The sequence below is a fragment of the Cylas formicarius genome, unplaced genomic scaffold (genome assembly GCF_029955315.1).
Source record: "Cylas formicarius isolate icCylForm1 unplaced genomic scaffold, icCylForm1.1 PGA_scaffold_9__14_contigs__length_23061073, whole genome shotgun sequence".
Lineage (NCBI taxonomy): Eukaryota > Metazoa > Arthropoda > Insecta > Coleoptera > Brentidae > Cylas > Cylas formicarius.
In genome coordinates this window covers 6,391,081-6,405,597 of record NW_026844365.1, presented here as the reverse complement: position 1 = coordinate 6,405,597, position 14,517 = coordinate 6,391,081, and the positions used below count along the sequence as shown (strand labels likewise).

The 14,517-nt window shown below is 33.4% G+C and overlaps 1 protein-coding gene across 2 annotated transcripts; it reads left to right on the top strand.

The window, feature by feature from the left end:
* The first annotated feature begins 3,618 nt into the window (after positions 1-3,618).
* Positions 3,619-13,560, top strand: LOC132707435 (uncharacterized). 2 transcript variants are annotated; one of them, XM_060679297.1, is made up of 5 exons: positions 3,619-4,122; positions 7,156-7,364; positions 10,569-10,692; positions 12,277-12,498; positions 13,295-13,560. In XM_060679297.1, exons 1-5 carry the CDS (start codon positions 3,840-3,842, stop codon positions 13,537-13,539), a joined length of 1,083 nt encoding a protein of 360 aa, XP_060535280.1. In that variant the 5' UTR covers positions 3,619-3,839; the 3' UTR covers positions 13,540-13,560. The 2 variants fall into 2 exon arrangements, with proteins under 2 accessions (XP_060535280.1, XP_060535279.1); XM_060679296.1 differs by lacking the exon at positions 10,569-10,692 and adding an exon at positions 8,086-8,209 and having other exon boundaries at positions 3,620-4,122.
* The last annotated feature ends 957 nt before the right edge of the window (positions 13,561-14,517 follow it).

The window sequence follows — 14,517 nt, the reverse complement described above, 5'->3', positions numbered from 1 at the left end:
TTTACTTTGAATCTAACTAGACCTACACAATATCCTATTCTAAGTTTTTTTTTTAAACATTAATTACATAAATCCAATATAAAATCAACAAGTAATACAAGTAAATAGAACTTCAATTTCATTTCATAGGTTTTAATTTCTGCAATTGCATTTCTAACCTCTACTTATTTTTACAAGAAATGCATGAAAAAAAAAAGAACCAATAAAATTCTTGCAAGAACAGAAAGTCAACTTATTTTAAAAGAAAAAATTAAGAATCAGGACCGGAGAGATGTTTATGTGTGGTATGGCATTCTACGTGATCGAATAATAGAAGCAGTATTTTATTGCTATACTAAAAATCAATTGAATAATTAGAATGTTAAAAAACATTCATAGCATTCCATTTAAAAATTGGAGTTTGTTACTATTCTGCCGCAACGGAATTCCCTGTGTAGATAAAAGTCCTCTAAATAAAATATATAATCAAGGCCAAACACTTTTTGTATTTAAATTTTTTTCCTTAGTCATAGTATATATTGTTGGTAATCGATATAGTATAGTATATATTGTTGGTCAGATCTAGACTTCACCTGTAGACAACTGGAGCTACTTGACCAGTTAAAACGTTGTTTCATCAATATTTGTCATCGCCTTCAAACAAACAAAGATATACAAAAAACTAAATAAGAAAATATTTCCTTCCACTTAGACATCCCAACTTGTACTGTTTCCGGAAAACCCTTTCGTGGTCCAACAACTTTTCTCCAATTACAATCGCAATGAATATTTAAAAGTGGTAGACAATGACACAGGATTTTTAACTTGTAGTACGTTTCGATCATACCATCCTGAAGCAATTAGGGATAGTTAACACATTATTGCGAAGAGCAGACGCAATTTGATTGTCAGCATTATCATCATTATCATCTATCGGGATAGCAAGGGGGATATACTGCATCCCTGTCTGAATCCCTTGGTGACATTTATAATATTCCATTGGTTGGGAAAGTGTCGGTCCATTTTTAATCTGTACTGTGTTGTCGCTATACATTTCTGTAATAATCTGTAACAGGTGATCATAAGTCTTTAAAGCTCTCCACAGCTTTGCTCTCGGAACAGTATCATAGGTCTTTTCTGGATTCACAAATGCCAAATGCAATTCCTTATCTACTGCTATGACCTTTTCTGCCAGCCGTTGACAATAAATAGGTTGTCTGTACAGGATCGGTTTGGTCTAATTCCACTTTGATCATCGCCGACTCTGTGACCGATGTTCTGCATTATTTTATCATTTAGCACTTTACAAGTCGGCTCATTGGGATGTCTTCTGTTTCCTTTTTTATAAAATTATATTAGGTGCGCCGTCTTCCACTCGGAAGGCAGAGGATTTATTATTCTTTATTCCAACTTCCTCAGAAGCTATAGTTGTACTTCTATTAATTTCCTCCTTATTTAGTAGTGGCCCTACCCTTATGAATTCTGTTCTGCTTTCACCTAACAGGGGCATATAATGTTGTTTTTATTCTAACAGGAATTAACGTGTTGATTCTGAACTGCTTTCCATTCCTCTGTTGACAGAGTTCCTACCATCAGATTTTCAGATTTGCACTTTTGATACCAGAAGTTGTTCTTTTCCATTTTCATTGATCTCCGTAATTCTCTATTTGTCGTTTGTGATTCTTCTCTATGTTGGGGTAACTTTGTGGTAATTCATCTAGTGACTCAGACTTAGACTGTACTTGGTCAGTACATTTCTTCCGGCTTATTCAGTGGTATTATTATGCTCTTCAGTTTTTTTAGCATTTTTTCAAAATAGATAGGCCAGTTTGGCCACGACTAAGTAATGATCCGATCCACAATTCGCTCCCCGTTTTACTCTACAGTCTCGTGACTTTGCTTTAGATTTTTGTTTTGTGATTACGTAGTCTATAACTGATTTTCGTTGTAAAGTGGGTCTTTCCCATGTGTATCTATAAATGTGTTTATGTGGTAAATAAGAGTTTAATATTTCTAAGTCCGTGCTTTCACCGCAATTTCCTATTACTTGATCTTGTTCCCGTGAACCCACCCTAGCGTTGAAATCACCCGCAATTATTATGTCTTGGTGGCCTTTTATTTTATTCAGTTCCTGTGAGATTCTTCAGTATTTGTTGATCGTAATCATCCAACGCGTATTGTGATAGCTTCAGTTTCAAACAAGTTAAGAGTGATGGTAATGATTTTTTCGGAAACAAAACTGTACTCCTTGATGAATTTTTTCAAATCTGTTTTTACCAAGAGGGAGACTCCTGCTTTCGCATGTTCATAATCAAAAATATTCTATGATAACTATGAATCTGAAACAAATAACTTACTTTCAGTGTTTATCTCTCAGTTTAAATCAAGCTGTGAAGAAACCAACAGGACGATTGGCGAAACGTTAGCAAAAACCGGAGCAGGAGGAATCCAGAAGTTTTGTAAAATGTATTGCAGCACCCTACGGAAGTTTCTTTAAAAAATCAGATAACTTACAAATCTTTGATAATAATCAAAATAATAAACGATTTTCGGCCTAAAAGAAATTTCAATGCATTAAAATATTCTAATGGTCCAAAATTATTTCCCAATTATGAGAACTTATGCTAAAACAGAATACTTATTGCTTTAAGACTATACTTTACCTTTAAGCCAAATCTATTTAGTACAGTATGCAACAAAACCACGAAATGTAAATAATTAGGCAGTCCAACGACTTGTCAAATGAAATTCAATATGGCCTCCCAGGGCCAACAAAGAAAGCAAATAACGTTTCTTTGTAGTCTCCGGCTTGAGTAGAAAAGCGAAACTGTCTTCTTTTATCAGATGACCTTATTTTGTGTCTATTAAAGGTATTTAAGTATTGTCTAGTTTATAAAAGCATATTAATATTTTGGTTTCCTTAGCTGTTAAATTACTTTATTATTTGTAACAAAAAGCACTCAAAAAACACTGCAGCTATCTGTAATGGGCTTGGACTGCCGCATGTTCATTAGACAATCCCCAAATTGTTGCTCTTCTGCTGGATACCATTTTGATTCGGTAGCAATTTGTTTTTATTAGAGTTGGATGCAGTTACTCTGCCAGATCTTGGACACAAAAGTTCTCATTTTGCCCTCTCTATTGATGAAATGTCTTCCCTGGTGACAGAAAACAGTCTATTTTGGAATTTGAACGAACTAGAAATATGAATTTCCTACATACAACTCATAAAAAATAAAGAAAACACCAAATAACTTATAATATTGGTATCAAACTCTTGACTGGAACCTTCGGCACTGCACTAACATACAATAATGCGTTTTACCACAAACCGAAACTCAATTTTACGTACCCAACGCACGTTATGGTTTATGGTAAAACGCGTTATTGTGTGTTATAATATTGGTGACTAGTGGAACCCCATTAATTGAATAGTCTAGACTATCCACATCTAAAGTAAATGGATGTAAACCATTATTGTAGTTTTATTTGATATCTAATCTAAAATATCATATGGTAAATAAAACACTATTTTTCGAGTTAGGACATATAATTTATGATGGGACCAAATTGCCATCTTTTATGATTTTCACTACAGCTTTGGACCTAGTTGTACTTAGAGTGAATCAAAAACGTACATTTTATGTTTTGTGCTGTAGTTGTAGTGGCTACACAAGGACTTCAATACTGGAGTGCTAGGGAATCGAACCTAATAACGGCGAATGTACTTCACATTTATGTTGTGAATAAAACGAAAACACCACGTGATATCGTAATCAGGCGCACTCGTCACAACACTTATAAAACTTTTAAACTAAACGATACGATTTTATAAATAAGGCTCGTCGATAACCAGCAACATGTCGCCTTTGATAGTCTTATTTCTGCTAAATATAATTGCTTTCTCGTGCAGTGCGGAACCATGCGTGGTGAGCGACTTCGACGATGTCGAAAATGCCACCAAGCAATGCTCGGACATCGTGTTTGACAACCTTTACGTTCCGGCTGGTATCACCTTGAAGCTCAATTTGACAAAGGGGGCCAGTGTTAAATTTAAAGGAAACACGACTTTCGGTTTTACGAATTGGTTGGGGCCGCTGGTTACCATCAACGGTACAGGTTTGAACGTACAGGGAGATGAAGGTAGGCATTCTAGCATTTCAGCAAATGTTCACGGTGTGTGTTACGTACTACCAAAGATTTGACATGGTGTTATCCATGCTTCTCTGCCCTCTGCTGTTCTCATGACTTCTGCCCCTGACATATTTGTAAGAGCCTTGATTTAATATCGAAATTTAACAGCAGACCCGCCTCTCATCATCATTTTTGTCCTTTGTGTCTTTCCTTCTAAATACTTAAGAATGACTCTCTGGATTGTCGTGACTCCGAATATTCCATTTCTACAGATAGATATACTTTTAAATGTGCTATTTACGCAATCTTTAACATCCTAAGAAGTCCAAAACATCAAGTCTCACCCTTTGTCACCCTAAATTACCAAGAACTTTCTTTAACATCCTGCATTATTATTCGCTGCAATGTAGACGTATTTTCCTGAGAAGTGCGATTAAAGTTCAAGACATCAAATCTCACCCTCTTGTCTTTCAGATAATATTTCTTCATCTTCTCCTTCTTCTTCTTAATTCATAAAGTGTCCAACGTAATTCTGTAACCCGATGCCCTAAAAATTGATGAGCAACCATACGGTCTTTGAGCAGTGAATTCTGTCTCCTACGCTGCAGATCTTTTACCAAGAACTTTTTCCTCTATAATTGGGGACCGTAAATTATCGTTTTTTTGGTGTAGTATGAAGGAATTCATAAAAGAATTTCTAGGAATTCCAAAAAATTGTAATTAAAGGAAATACTTTCTACAAGGTGATCCATTATAAATGTCGACTCCCCTAAATGTTTTCCTTCAAAATTTAGAATAAAAAAGTTTAATACAAAAATTGTAGAGTGCAACTGAAAGTTTTCTTTTGTTTATGTATAGTGTAGGATAAATAAAAATCAGATAGAGGCGTATTTTTCTCGTATGGAATGTCCAACATATTATACCCTTTTAAACACTGATTTCAAAAATATGTAACATGTTATGGTTATTTTTCATATTTATTATTTTTGTTTGTTTGTTAAGTCATTTCGACGAAACACGTTTGTTAAATCGTTTACTATTTTAACATCTACTATATAAAAAAATAAGAATAATAATTTATATGATTATTAAATATACTTGGGCGTGGTTAACTGCCTTATGCATTTATTTGTTCGTTTATTTATTTAATTATTTTATTCAACCAAATGTTGAAAGTAATCACCAATCATTTTTACATATTGCCATTATTTTTTCCGTAGCTTCCATTTAGAGTGATTGCTTTTGTATTATTTATTTGAGTTCTAATTTCTTCTTCTATAATATTAATGTTTTCTCGCCTAGCAAAATAAATTTAATTTTTTAAATGACCCCATAAAAACATGCTAGAATCGTAAGGCCTGGGCATTAGTTATCGTTGTTTAGTGTCTTCCAATCCACTCAATATATTTATTGTTGAGATAGTTCGTCACTCCAGATACGTTTTTTAAATCAAAAAATCAACTTTTAAAAATATGGATATCGAGTAATATATCCACACGCTCCACTATTACAATTATATACTGGATGTGACATGAAATTTGTTACTTTAATGTTAATGTTAACGTTACTTTAATTTTACAACAAAATTCAAATAATGATAAATCGAATATCATCAGCGGAAAGTGTTAGATCTATTACCTTATGTTACGTTATGAGTTTGTATTTGTTTTGTAGAATTACGATGTGTATTTGTTGATTTTGTTTCCTATTTTGTAAATGTACGTTGTTTTGTATTTGTTTTTTTTTTGTTTTCTAAATTCACTCGATTTATTAGGTACTTGCTTGTTAAAGTCCTATGTTACATAAGTCTCTGTATAGATATGTTCACGTACACTGTGTCGCATTTTGATGGCGACTTAGGGTTTGTCCGCTGTTAGTAAAGATCGGTCCTTGAGTTTTCGCAAACCAATCGTACTTTTTTGTGAAACGAAACCTGCACAGTTGTTCTTTTTTAAGAATACATATGTCATAAAGCTGTTTCAAATGTTACAAATAAAATGTTAATATTAAACTAAGTTAGCTTCAAGCGAATTTATAAGTTATTGTGTAAGTATTGTCAGAAATAAATAAGGTAACTGTTTAAGATATTTAATAAATCATTTTTCCAAGGTCTAACGCAAACACCTTCATGACAATTGGAAAAAACCATTTCCGTGAGATCACTTATGCAAATAACCCCTTACTGTTATACATTTTTGAGAAACAACCTTTATTTTTTTTTTCAAAAAGACGAAACGATTTACATAAAAGAAAGTGACTACGCCACTGAATTCTACGTAATCATCGCTATCTATCTTTCTATTCACCCTTCCGATATCTCAGAAGATACCCGAAATACGAGTGCCCCAAAACTTCCAAAAAAAAAAAATTGTTGATGTTTCACATAAAAGTACGAAAGGTTTGCAAGGCTTAATCTTCACTAACAACGGGCATACCAGTCGCGACCAAAATGGACCACAGTATGTGTTGAATAAAATATCTAAGCACCTGATATCTGGTGGGTTCAATAGTATTATTGTATGTATATACAAATATATCTTATATATTGTAATTCAGATGTTTCTCAAATTCGGACCCCTTGCATTTAATTGTCCGGAGATTGACTGCAATAAATAAACTAAAAATACAAAGTTTGTAATGAAATTTGGTAGGTGAAGTTAGAACAATATTTATGGACTATTTGTGGATTCGCAGTAATTTAAATTTCAGTTAGGTATCTTAAAAAATGTGAACCATTGACCTGTGTGACTGCAAAACTTCAAATCTGTGTTTTGGTAGCCAAAATATTGAGGCATCTACATCTTAAATGCGACACACTACCTAACAACATTTGTTTATGCAAGGAATAATCCCCTTACTTTTTTCATAATGCAACACTCCGTATGCAGAAGTTTATGTCAAATATATCATATATATCAGAAGAATTTGCGATAAAATATATGCGTTGCTGTGACCATCTGTCAATCAAAAAATCAATTTTGATTGGGGGTGCGTAATTGTTGAACGTTAAAATTAATTGGGTTTTTGATTTTGTTATGACAGGTGCAATATTCGACGGCCAGGGCCAACTATACTGGGACGGATTGGGTGGTCCCGGCAGTGAAAAACCGCAGTTTTTCACCATTGAAGCGTTCCATTCGACATTCAGCAACATCAAAGTGATCAACACACCGATCGACTGCGTGCAGGTCACGAACGCAATCAACGTCACCTTGTCCGACTGGATTATTGACGATAGCGCAGGAGATCCGGTAATATTTACCCTAAACAAATTTATTGGCGTTTCTGTTTTAGTTTGTTTAACAATAAACAAAAATAACGCACCAGTAGCATTTAAATTCAATAGAACGCATAAGATGTTCGGAATTATTCGACTTTATAAACGAAGAATAGAAAAATATAAATAAATAAAGAAACAAAACTGTAATACTCGCGATGTATTTTTATTTTATGTAAATTATTTGGTACGAGAAATCTGTCTAAAAGAACATAGAAAATTTTATTTCTATTTATTTATTTTTTTATTTTTTTGAAATCTGTAAAAAATGTGAAAATGCTTAAAGGCAAAAGTTGTTTGGGTTCATTTGTACTGCCTTTCTATTTACTTGGGCAAAGAAACATTTTGTCTTTTATATTTATATTAAATAATTTTTAAATCTTTCGGAAAATTCATGGCATATTCTGTGCCATCTTTGACGCATTTTAAATTTTAAATCACATGGGAATACAGGGGACTCACGCTATAGTGAAATAGTTAATGCAAAGCCGGTACACTAGATAGTTGGTTCACTAAATAGAATATTTCCAGAAAACGGTTTTTACGTTTGTTTCTGTCCATTATCCATTAACCTAATAAAATCCAAAATCACTCTTATGAATCCACTTTCTGCAGGTTTGCTTGTAATATGAAAATTTTCTTTTTCTACTAAAGGACATAGAAAAATATTAAAAAAATAATTTAAACTCCTTCAGGACGTGGCACCTAATGGAAAATATGGAAAAAATACCGATGGATTCGACGTTTGGAACTCTACTGACGTTGTCATTAAAGATTCTGTGGTGTACAACCAAGATGATTGCGTTGCAGTCAGATGCGGTAAGTTTTGCCAATCATGGCTTTTTCTTGTCAGGCTTCCAAACATTCTACGTTTCATTAATTTCACGTATTCTCCGAGATGCGTGGAGCTCTATGGAAATGAGTCATTAAAATGACATTTTAAAATTCGCAACTATGCCAGAACTCGACGTCTGACGCCCTCTTAATTCGGTTGTTTAAAAATACAAGTTACTGACAATTCGCCAATCATCCAGTAGGCTTCTTCAGAGATTAACTACTTTGTACCTGCTTATATTTTGTTTGAGGGGGGCGAAGCTAAAGGAGGGGTGGTCTCGGATGACTAATTGCCATATTGGCGAAAGGTAGACCTGAGTCGCAGTTAGTTTTGGTTAGTTTGGATTTTGCATGCAAGAATTTTAGTTTTATTGAATAAGATTTGATGTTGGGTTTCGTCATTGTGTACGGCAACGGCTGAAGAGTTTATTCTCGTAGTCTTATGGTTCTTTTATGTTCTTTGGGCCTAGTTGATATTTTACGTCCAATTTCTCCTACGTATTCTTTGCCGCATATGCGTGAAATGCTGGTAACTCAAACGGAATTTTATCTTTGACAGATCTACGATGTTGAGAGACTTTTGGGCAAGTGATGAATCCGGTTTTAAAGTCCTTTTTCTTAAGAACTTTTGATATATGAAGTGATATTTTGAATGTAAGCAAGGACAACACTGGCAAATGTGGAGTTACTTTCGTGCTCGTTATTTTTACAAGATTGTTTTGAATTGTATTTTGTGGAAGAACATTTAATCTCTCCAATGTGAGAATTATTAGAGAGAAGAGCGGATGTAAACGAGCTCTCTAAACAAGAGAGTGTTTGTGTGGGTAGGTTTTCTATAAACAAAATTACGCAATGATTTTCTATTGATAAGAATATCTAAGAACGGTATCGGTCTGGATTTTCTATTGATAAGAAGATCTAAGAATTAGATACTATTATTAGTTTCTCATTCAATAGTAAAACGTATGTTAGGGTGTATTGAGTTTAAATGCCTAAGCAATTCTAGTAGAGATTCTTGACCATAAGGGCAAATAATAAAAGTATCATAATTTCGGTTTAAGATGGAAGGTGTCGAGTGCTTTTTTTTCAAAGGCTTTCATAAATATGTTCGCAATGGCTGATGATAATGGATAACTTATATCTGTTTCCGACTTTTGTGCCATAAATTTGACCGTACAAGAAAAATATGTTTTAATCGAGCATTTTTTAATTAAGATGGGAAGGTTTGGTTTCAGACATCTAAACTTAATAAAGATTCTAGATATTTTGCTGGAGAATATGTTGGAGAACTAATGGTGCTGACAACAGTTCGAAGGGTTAATCATGGTTTGCGAATATTAGAGAATTCTCTAGACTTTTTCACGGATTCTGATTTAGAACAAGCCTTAATAACAGATTTAAGTTTGCGTTCCAAAGATCAGGTGGGATCTCTTTTAAGTTGACGATAAGAGCCATCTGTAGGAATATCTTAAATTTTGTCCTGATATTCACTTGTATTCATGTCCTCCGTAGCCTTTCGTTTATCCGCTTTTACAATTACTATGTCCTGATTAGACTCTAGAGGTTTTAGAACAATGCGTTCAGATTCAGGAGGTTTTTATTTTTTAAGAATTTTTGCGGTCTCAAGTCGAATTTCATTAGCTGTTTGAGGTGGCATTTTGTTTAGGATCGACTCGACGTTTTAAATTATTTCCTCTTTCCGGATAATACTTTGGGCATGAACGAAATTAGAAGAAAGTTGCTAAGATGATTCTTTAACCATGTTTTGAAATAATATTTTGGTTAGTTTGCGATAATACGATCTTTTATAATTTAATTTTTGTGTAGTTATGTATAAAAAATGAATTAACAGAAAAGAAAACAAAAAAAATAAGTAAGTAAGTAAACTTTATGTCAATTTTGTAACTGTGTTAAAACTAATTTCACTTGGCGTAATTTCTTTTTCCCTTATTTGTTCTTGACAACAATTGATTTTGGGATATTGTTAATTACAAAATCAACACTTTCAAAATTACCAATAGCGAATAGCTTATTTTTTAATTTTAATAGGTAGTATTTAAATATGCTTCAAAGAAACTCCCACAGGCTACTGTAATATTATTCACATATTTGCATAAACAGCATAAACTTGAAATATTAACAAGGGACCTTGTTTTTTTTCTCGAAAAGCCTCTGTCAACAAAATGTTGAAAAAACCGTGAGACTTAAATCTAAATAATGAAAAAAATTATTTAATAAATATAATAATAAAAATATCAATCTGTCAGTATTCAGGTCATCCCGTATATTTCATTTGGTTAATCGTCATATTTGCTAACCAAATTAATAAGATTTATTGGCTTAGGGGGTTGCGCCTGAAGGACAGGAAGGAATTAACACAGACGGATTTGACGTTTGGAACTCTACCGATGTTGTCATTAAAGATTCCGTGGTATACAACCAGGACGATTGTGTAGCCGTCAGATGCGGTAAGAAAAACACAGTTTTGACAATCTTTATAGGCCGCGTCCAAATCAAACGGCCCCGTATACTGTGAAATAAATTCACCTTTGCAAGCAGCAATTTTCAAATCTTTGGATGTTCAAATGGGGCCCAAGTGAAAGTTTTCGTGGTATCGTATTTTTTAAAAGTTCGAAAACTGCAATAGATAAGTATAGGAAAGAATTAAGCAAAAAAAGCAGAAGAAAGCGGTGAATCTAAAAATTTAGTGGAACATAAGGAATATCATTTAACATAGCGGATGTTGCCATATGTTGTTATTACAGGCAGCAACGTTGCAATGTCTAGAGTCTATTTCAGAAATGTGTAGAGCAATATAACCTCATTATGGATGCAATGGGAGTACAGAGGGAACCAAATAAGCCGCTTCCATTGCTTGGCATTGAATTAACCGGAAAATTCTTTCTTGTGCCAAAAACGAAAGAATTATTTTAAGTATTTTGTAACGGATGGTCAATTAGTAAAGGAATAGTAATTGTAGACTCGGGGTGACAAACATATCACTGCAGCGGCCAAAAGAAGATAGAATGGCGTCCAAAGGGCGTAATCGCATTCTTGAGTTTTAAAACACGTTCGTCATTGTAGCAACTTTGTGAAACGGAAAAATCAGTTCCTGCAAAAGGTTTCAATTAAAAACAAACTGCCAATCTCAAAAAGCTAATGAAATTCGATTTGAAAGAGCAAAATCCTTAAAAAATCCAACCTCCCTGAAACTATTCTAATAAAATCTAATCCCGACATCGTAATTCTAAAAGCAGATAGAGGTCATGAACACAGCTGACTATCTTTTATATTCTCTAGCAAAATATCTAACTTCTATATTAAAACCCTTCACAATTAAATCTGATGGATACTTAATTGCTTTCATTTCACTGAACAATTAAAAACAATTACATTAGATCCAACGATATTCTGGTTAGTTTGGACATAAAATCCATCTTTACTGATTCTCTCATTCTACAAAGCATGAAAAATGTCAATAAACCTAGAATAATAATAGTCAAGCAGCAATGATTTATTTCCTGGTTTCTGGTTTTCGAAAATCACACCTTGACTGAATTCTTTTCCAAATTCTAACCTAGAAATGTTAAAAACTGACCTGCAATGGCGCATTTCCTTTGAATTATATTAAATTTTATTGTATTTTTGCAAAGTCGGTGCATGAATACAAATATGATATTTAATTGCGGAAATAAGTACTTCTTTGGTTTGAAAAGAAAAAAACACGATACTAATAACACTTTACTTGTACTGCTTTCAAATTTCACAAAAAGTCGGAAAAAGTTTCTTAACTAAAAAGAATCTTTTATCCAAATATGCAGTTTTGTATACGTATAGGTGACAACTATGTAGCAATGAAAGACAATGCCTCAGGTGTTATATATAAATTACAGATACTACAGTAAGATCTGATTTTCTTGAGATTTTTGGTTCTTAATTGGTTCCTCCTCTGAGATCCTCGATAGAGCTTTGCGTATCTCTCCGATTTCCTCCTTTTTCGCATCTCAACATTCGTCATTTAACTCAAGTTACATTAGAACGTTGTTTTTTAGGTGCCAACGTCTACGTAGCCAATATGTACTGCCACGGGACTCACGGTTTGAGCATTTCGGTGGGCTTCAGCAACACATCGGTACCACTGAACACCTTAAGCAACGTCACCTTTGCGGATTCAATATTGGTGAATTCAGACAACGGGATCCACATCAAGACTCACCGCGACGGAGGTTACGGATCCATTACAAACGTCACCTATAGGAACATTACCATTTCTAGTAAGTATAGATCTATTTCTTCATTACACTAGAGAGCTCTGAGAAATGAATATTTTTGCAGTAACGCAAATACACTACGATGTAGGTAATAAGAAAATTGCACAAATATATTATAATGTTCACATTTTCACTGTCATTTATTGGCTAGTTTTCCCTCTGTGTTTCATTATTTTATAAATGTTGGGATCGGTATTTAGTACGGGAGGGATAGAGTTCAGAGTTTTTTGGAACTGTTTTGTTGTTAAAAGCTTTTTTTTAATTGTATTTAATACTTTTCAAAAATAAAAGGCAGCGATTTTGTGTGTGTGAGGGTGATTCGAGTTCTTATTTATTACTGTGTCTGTGAGTGAGGGTTTATGGTAAATGCTTTATAACTGCGATTTTTTCTGAAAATCTTTTTAAGACGCCTTTTTTGACAGGCGTAAAATCGAAAATTTCTTTGCTTGAAGGACTTTTAGTTGATTTTTTTCATTACATGCAATTTGTAGATGTTTATTCCCACTGTATTTACACTTTAAAACCCTGCTTGATTGAAGGTATCTGATGCTTCACGCACTGATATATGATTATGTCCACATATTTAAAACCGTAGAATATACACCTAATTTGTGTATATCTACACATTGTAAAATGTAGAAACGTTCATAATTTCAAAAGGACTAAAATTTTTTGTCTGATTGTGAGGAAAGTGATATGACAGAAATGTGACATGGTAAAAACAGAAGGTAGGATTACTGACAAAGAAATTATTTTATTTCTTAAATATTAATTATTATGCGGACTGTCTATTTTACAGCTATACACAAATACGGTATCGAGATACAAGAAAATTATCCGGACATCAATGGCGAACCCAGGAACAACGTGCCCATTGTGGACCTCAAGATGGTGAACATTACGGGAAGCGTAGAGAAAAATGCGGTACCCGTATTTATCCGCTGTGCAGACGGGGGCTGCGCAGATTGGAAATGGTCCGGCGTAGACATAACCGGCCAAAAGTCCGATCAGTGTAATTTCAATCCGGAAGGATATACGTGCTGATTGTGAATAAATAAAGACTTATTTTATGATAATATGTTTTTAGAACCATTAAGCAGTGTTAAACTTGTGGTTGCTTTGATTCACAAATTAACATATTTTTTAATCGCTGTGAGTATTTAAGAATTCAAAATCTCTTTTGCAAAACCACTATTCAAAAAAGGGGACCAATACCTTAGAGAAAAATATCGACCAGTGTTAAGAAGACATTCGTCCAGTTCCTAGAGGAAAACAAAATATTAAATAAAAATCAATATTCTTGGGATAAATTCAATATCAAAGTAGTAAATGCCTTCGGTAAACACTTGAGCTGGTGACACTTACGGTGAATGAAGAAAAAACAGTTAAATTTGAACGCTTTAGATATACAAACAAAAAACATTTAATAAAATCGACATAAAAAATAAAAAATTTAGGAATAACAATGTATACACAATTAAAATTGAACAAACATTTACAAACTGTAGCAAACAACTTAAGATTTACAAATTCAAATATTTTAGAGTAATTTTAAATAAAAACTAAATGTTAACAATTTATTATGCATTAGTGTAGTCACGGTGACAATATGGTATTTTAGGATAGAGAGGAGTACTGGATGTACATCTTAAACAAAAATTATGCAAAAACATTTCTCAAAAATAGTTTTCCAAAAAACTAGAAATTGTTATTCTGTACCACTGCTTAGGACGTTGAAATGTTCAATGTTAATACAAAAACCAAACTACAAAACATAACTCATTCTTACAATACAAGAAATAAAGAAAAGGGAAATGAGATAACAAATATGTGTTTAAAACAAATAAGCCAAAGATCTTACACATTTTTGCATGCGTATTTTTATAATGTCTCAGACGAGATTGAGGCAGAGAATCATAATATTTGTGTTTATTAAAGTCACTTTCTGCAATATGTCACCGGGAATAGCATATTATGCAACAAGTGCGGTAAACGTCATTTGACTCACGAGTTTATTTGACG

Bases quoted from the DNA above. Each gene is read 5' to 3' on its own strand.
- LOC132707435 (XM_060679297.1), top strand. From the start codon at position 3,840: ATGTCGCCTTTGATAGTCTTATTTCTGCTAAATATAATTGCTTTCTCG. The intron at 4,123-7,155 runs GTAGGCATTCTA...TTGTTATGACAG, and splicing joins GAACGTACAGGGAGATGAAG to GTGCAATATTCGACGGCCAG. The intron at 12,499-13,294 runs GTAAGTATAGAT...TCTATTTTACAG, and splicing joins TAGGAACATTACCATTTCTA to CTATACACAAATACGGTATC.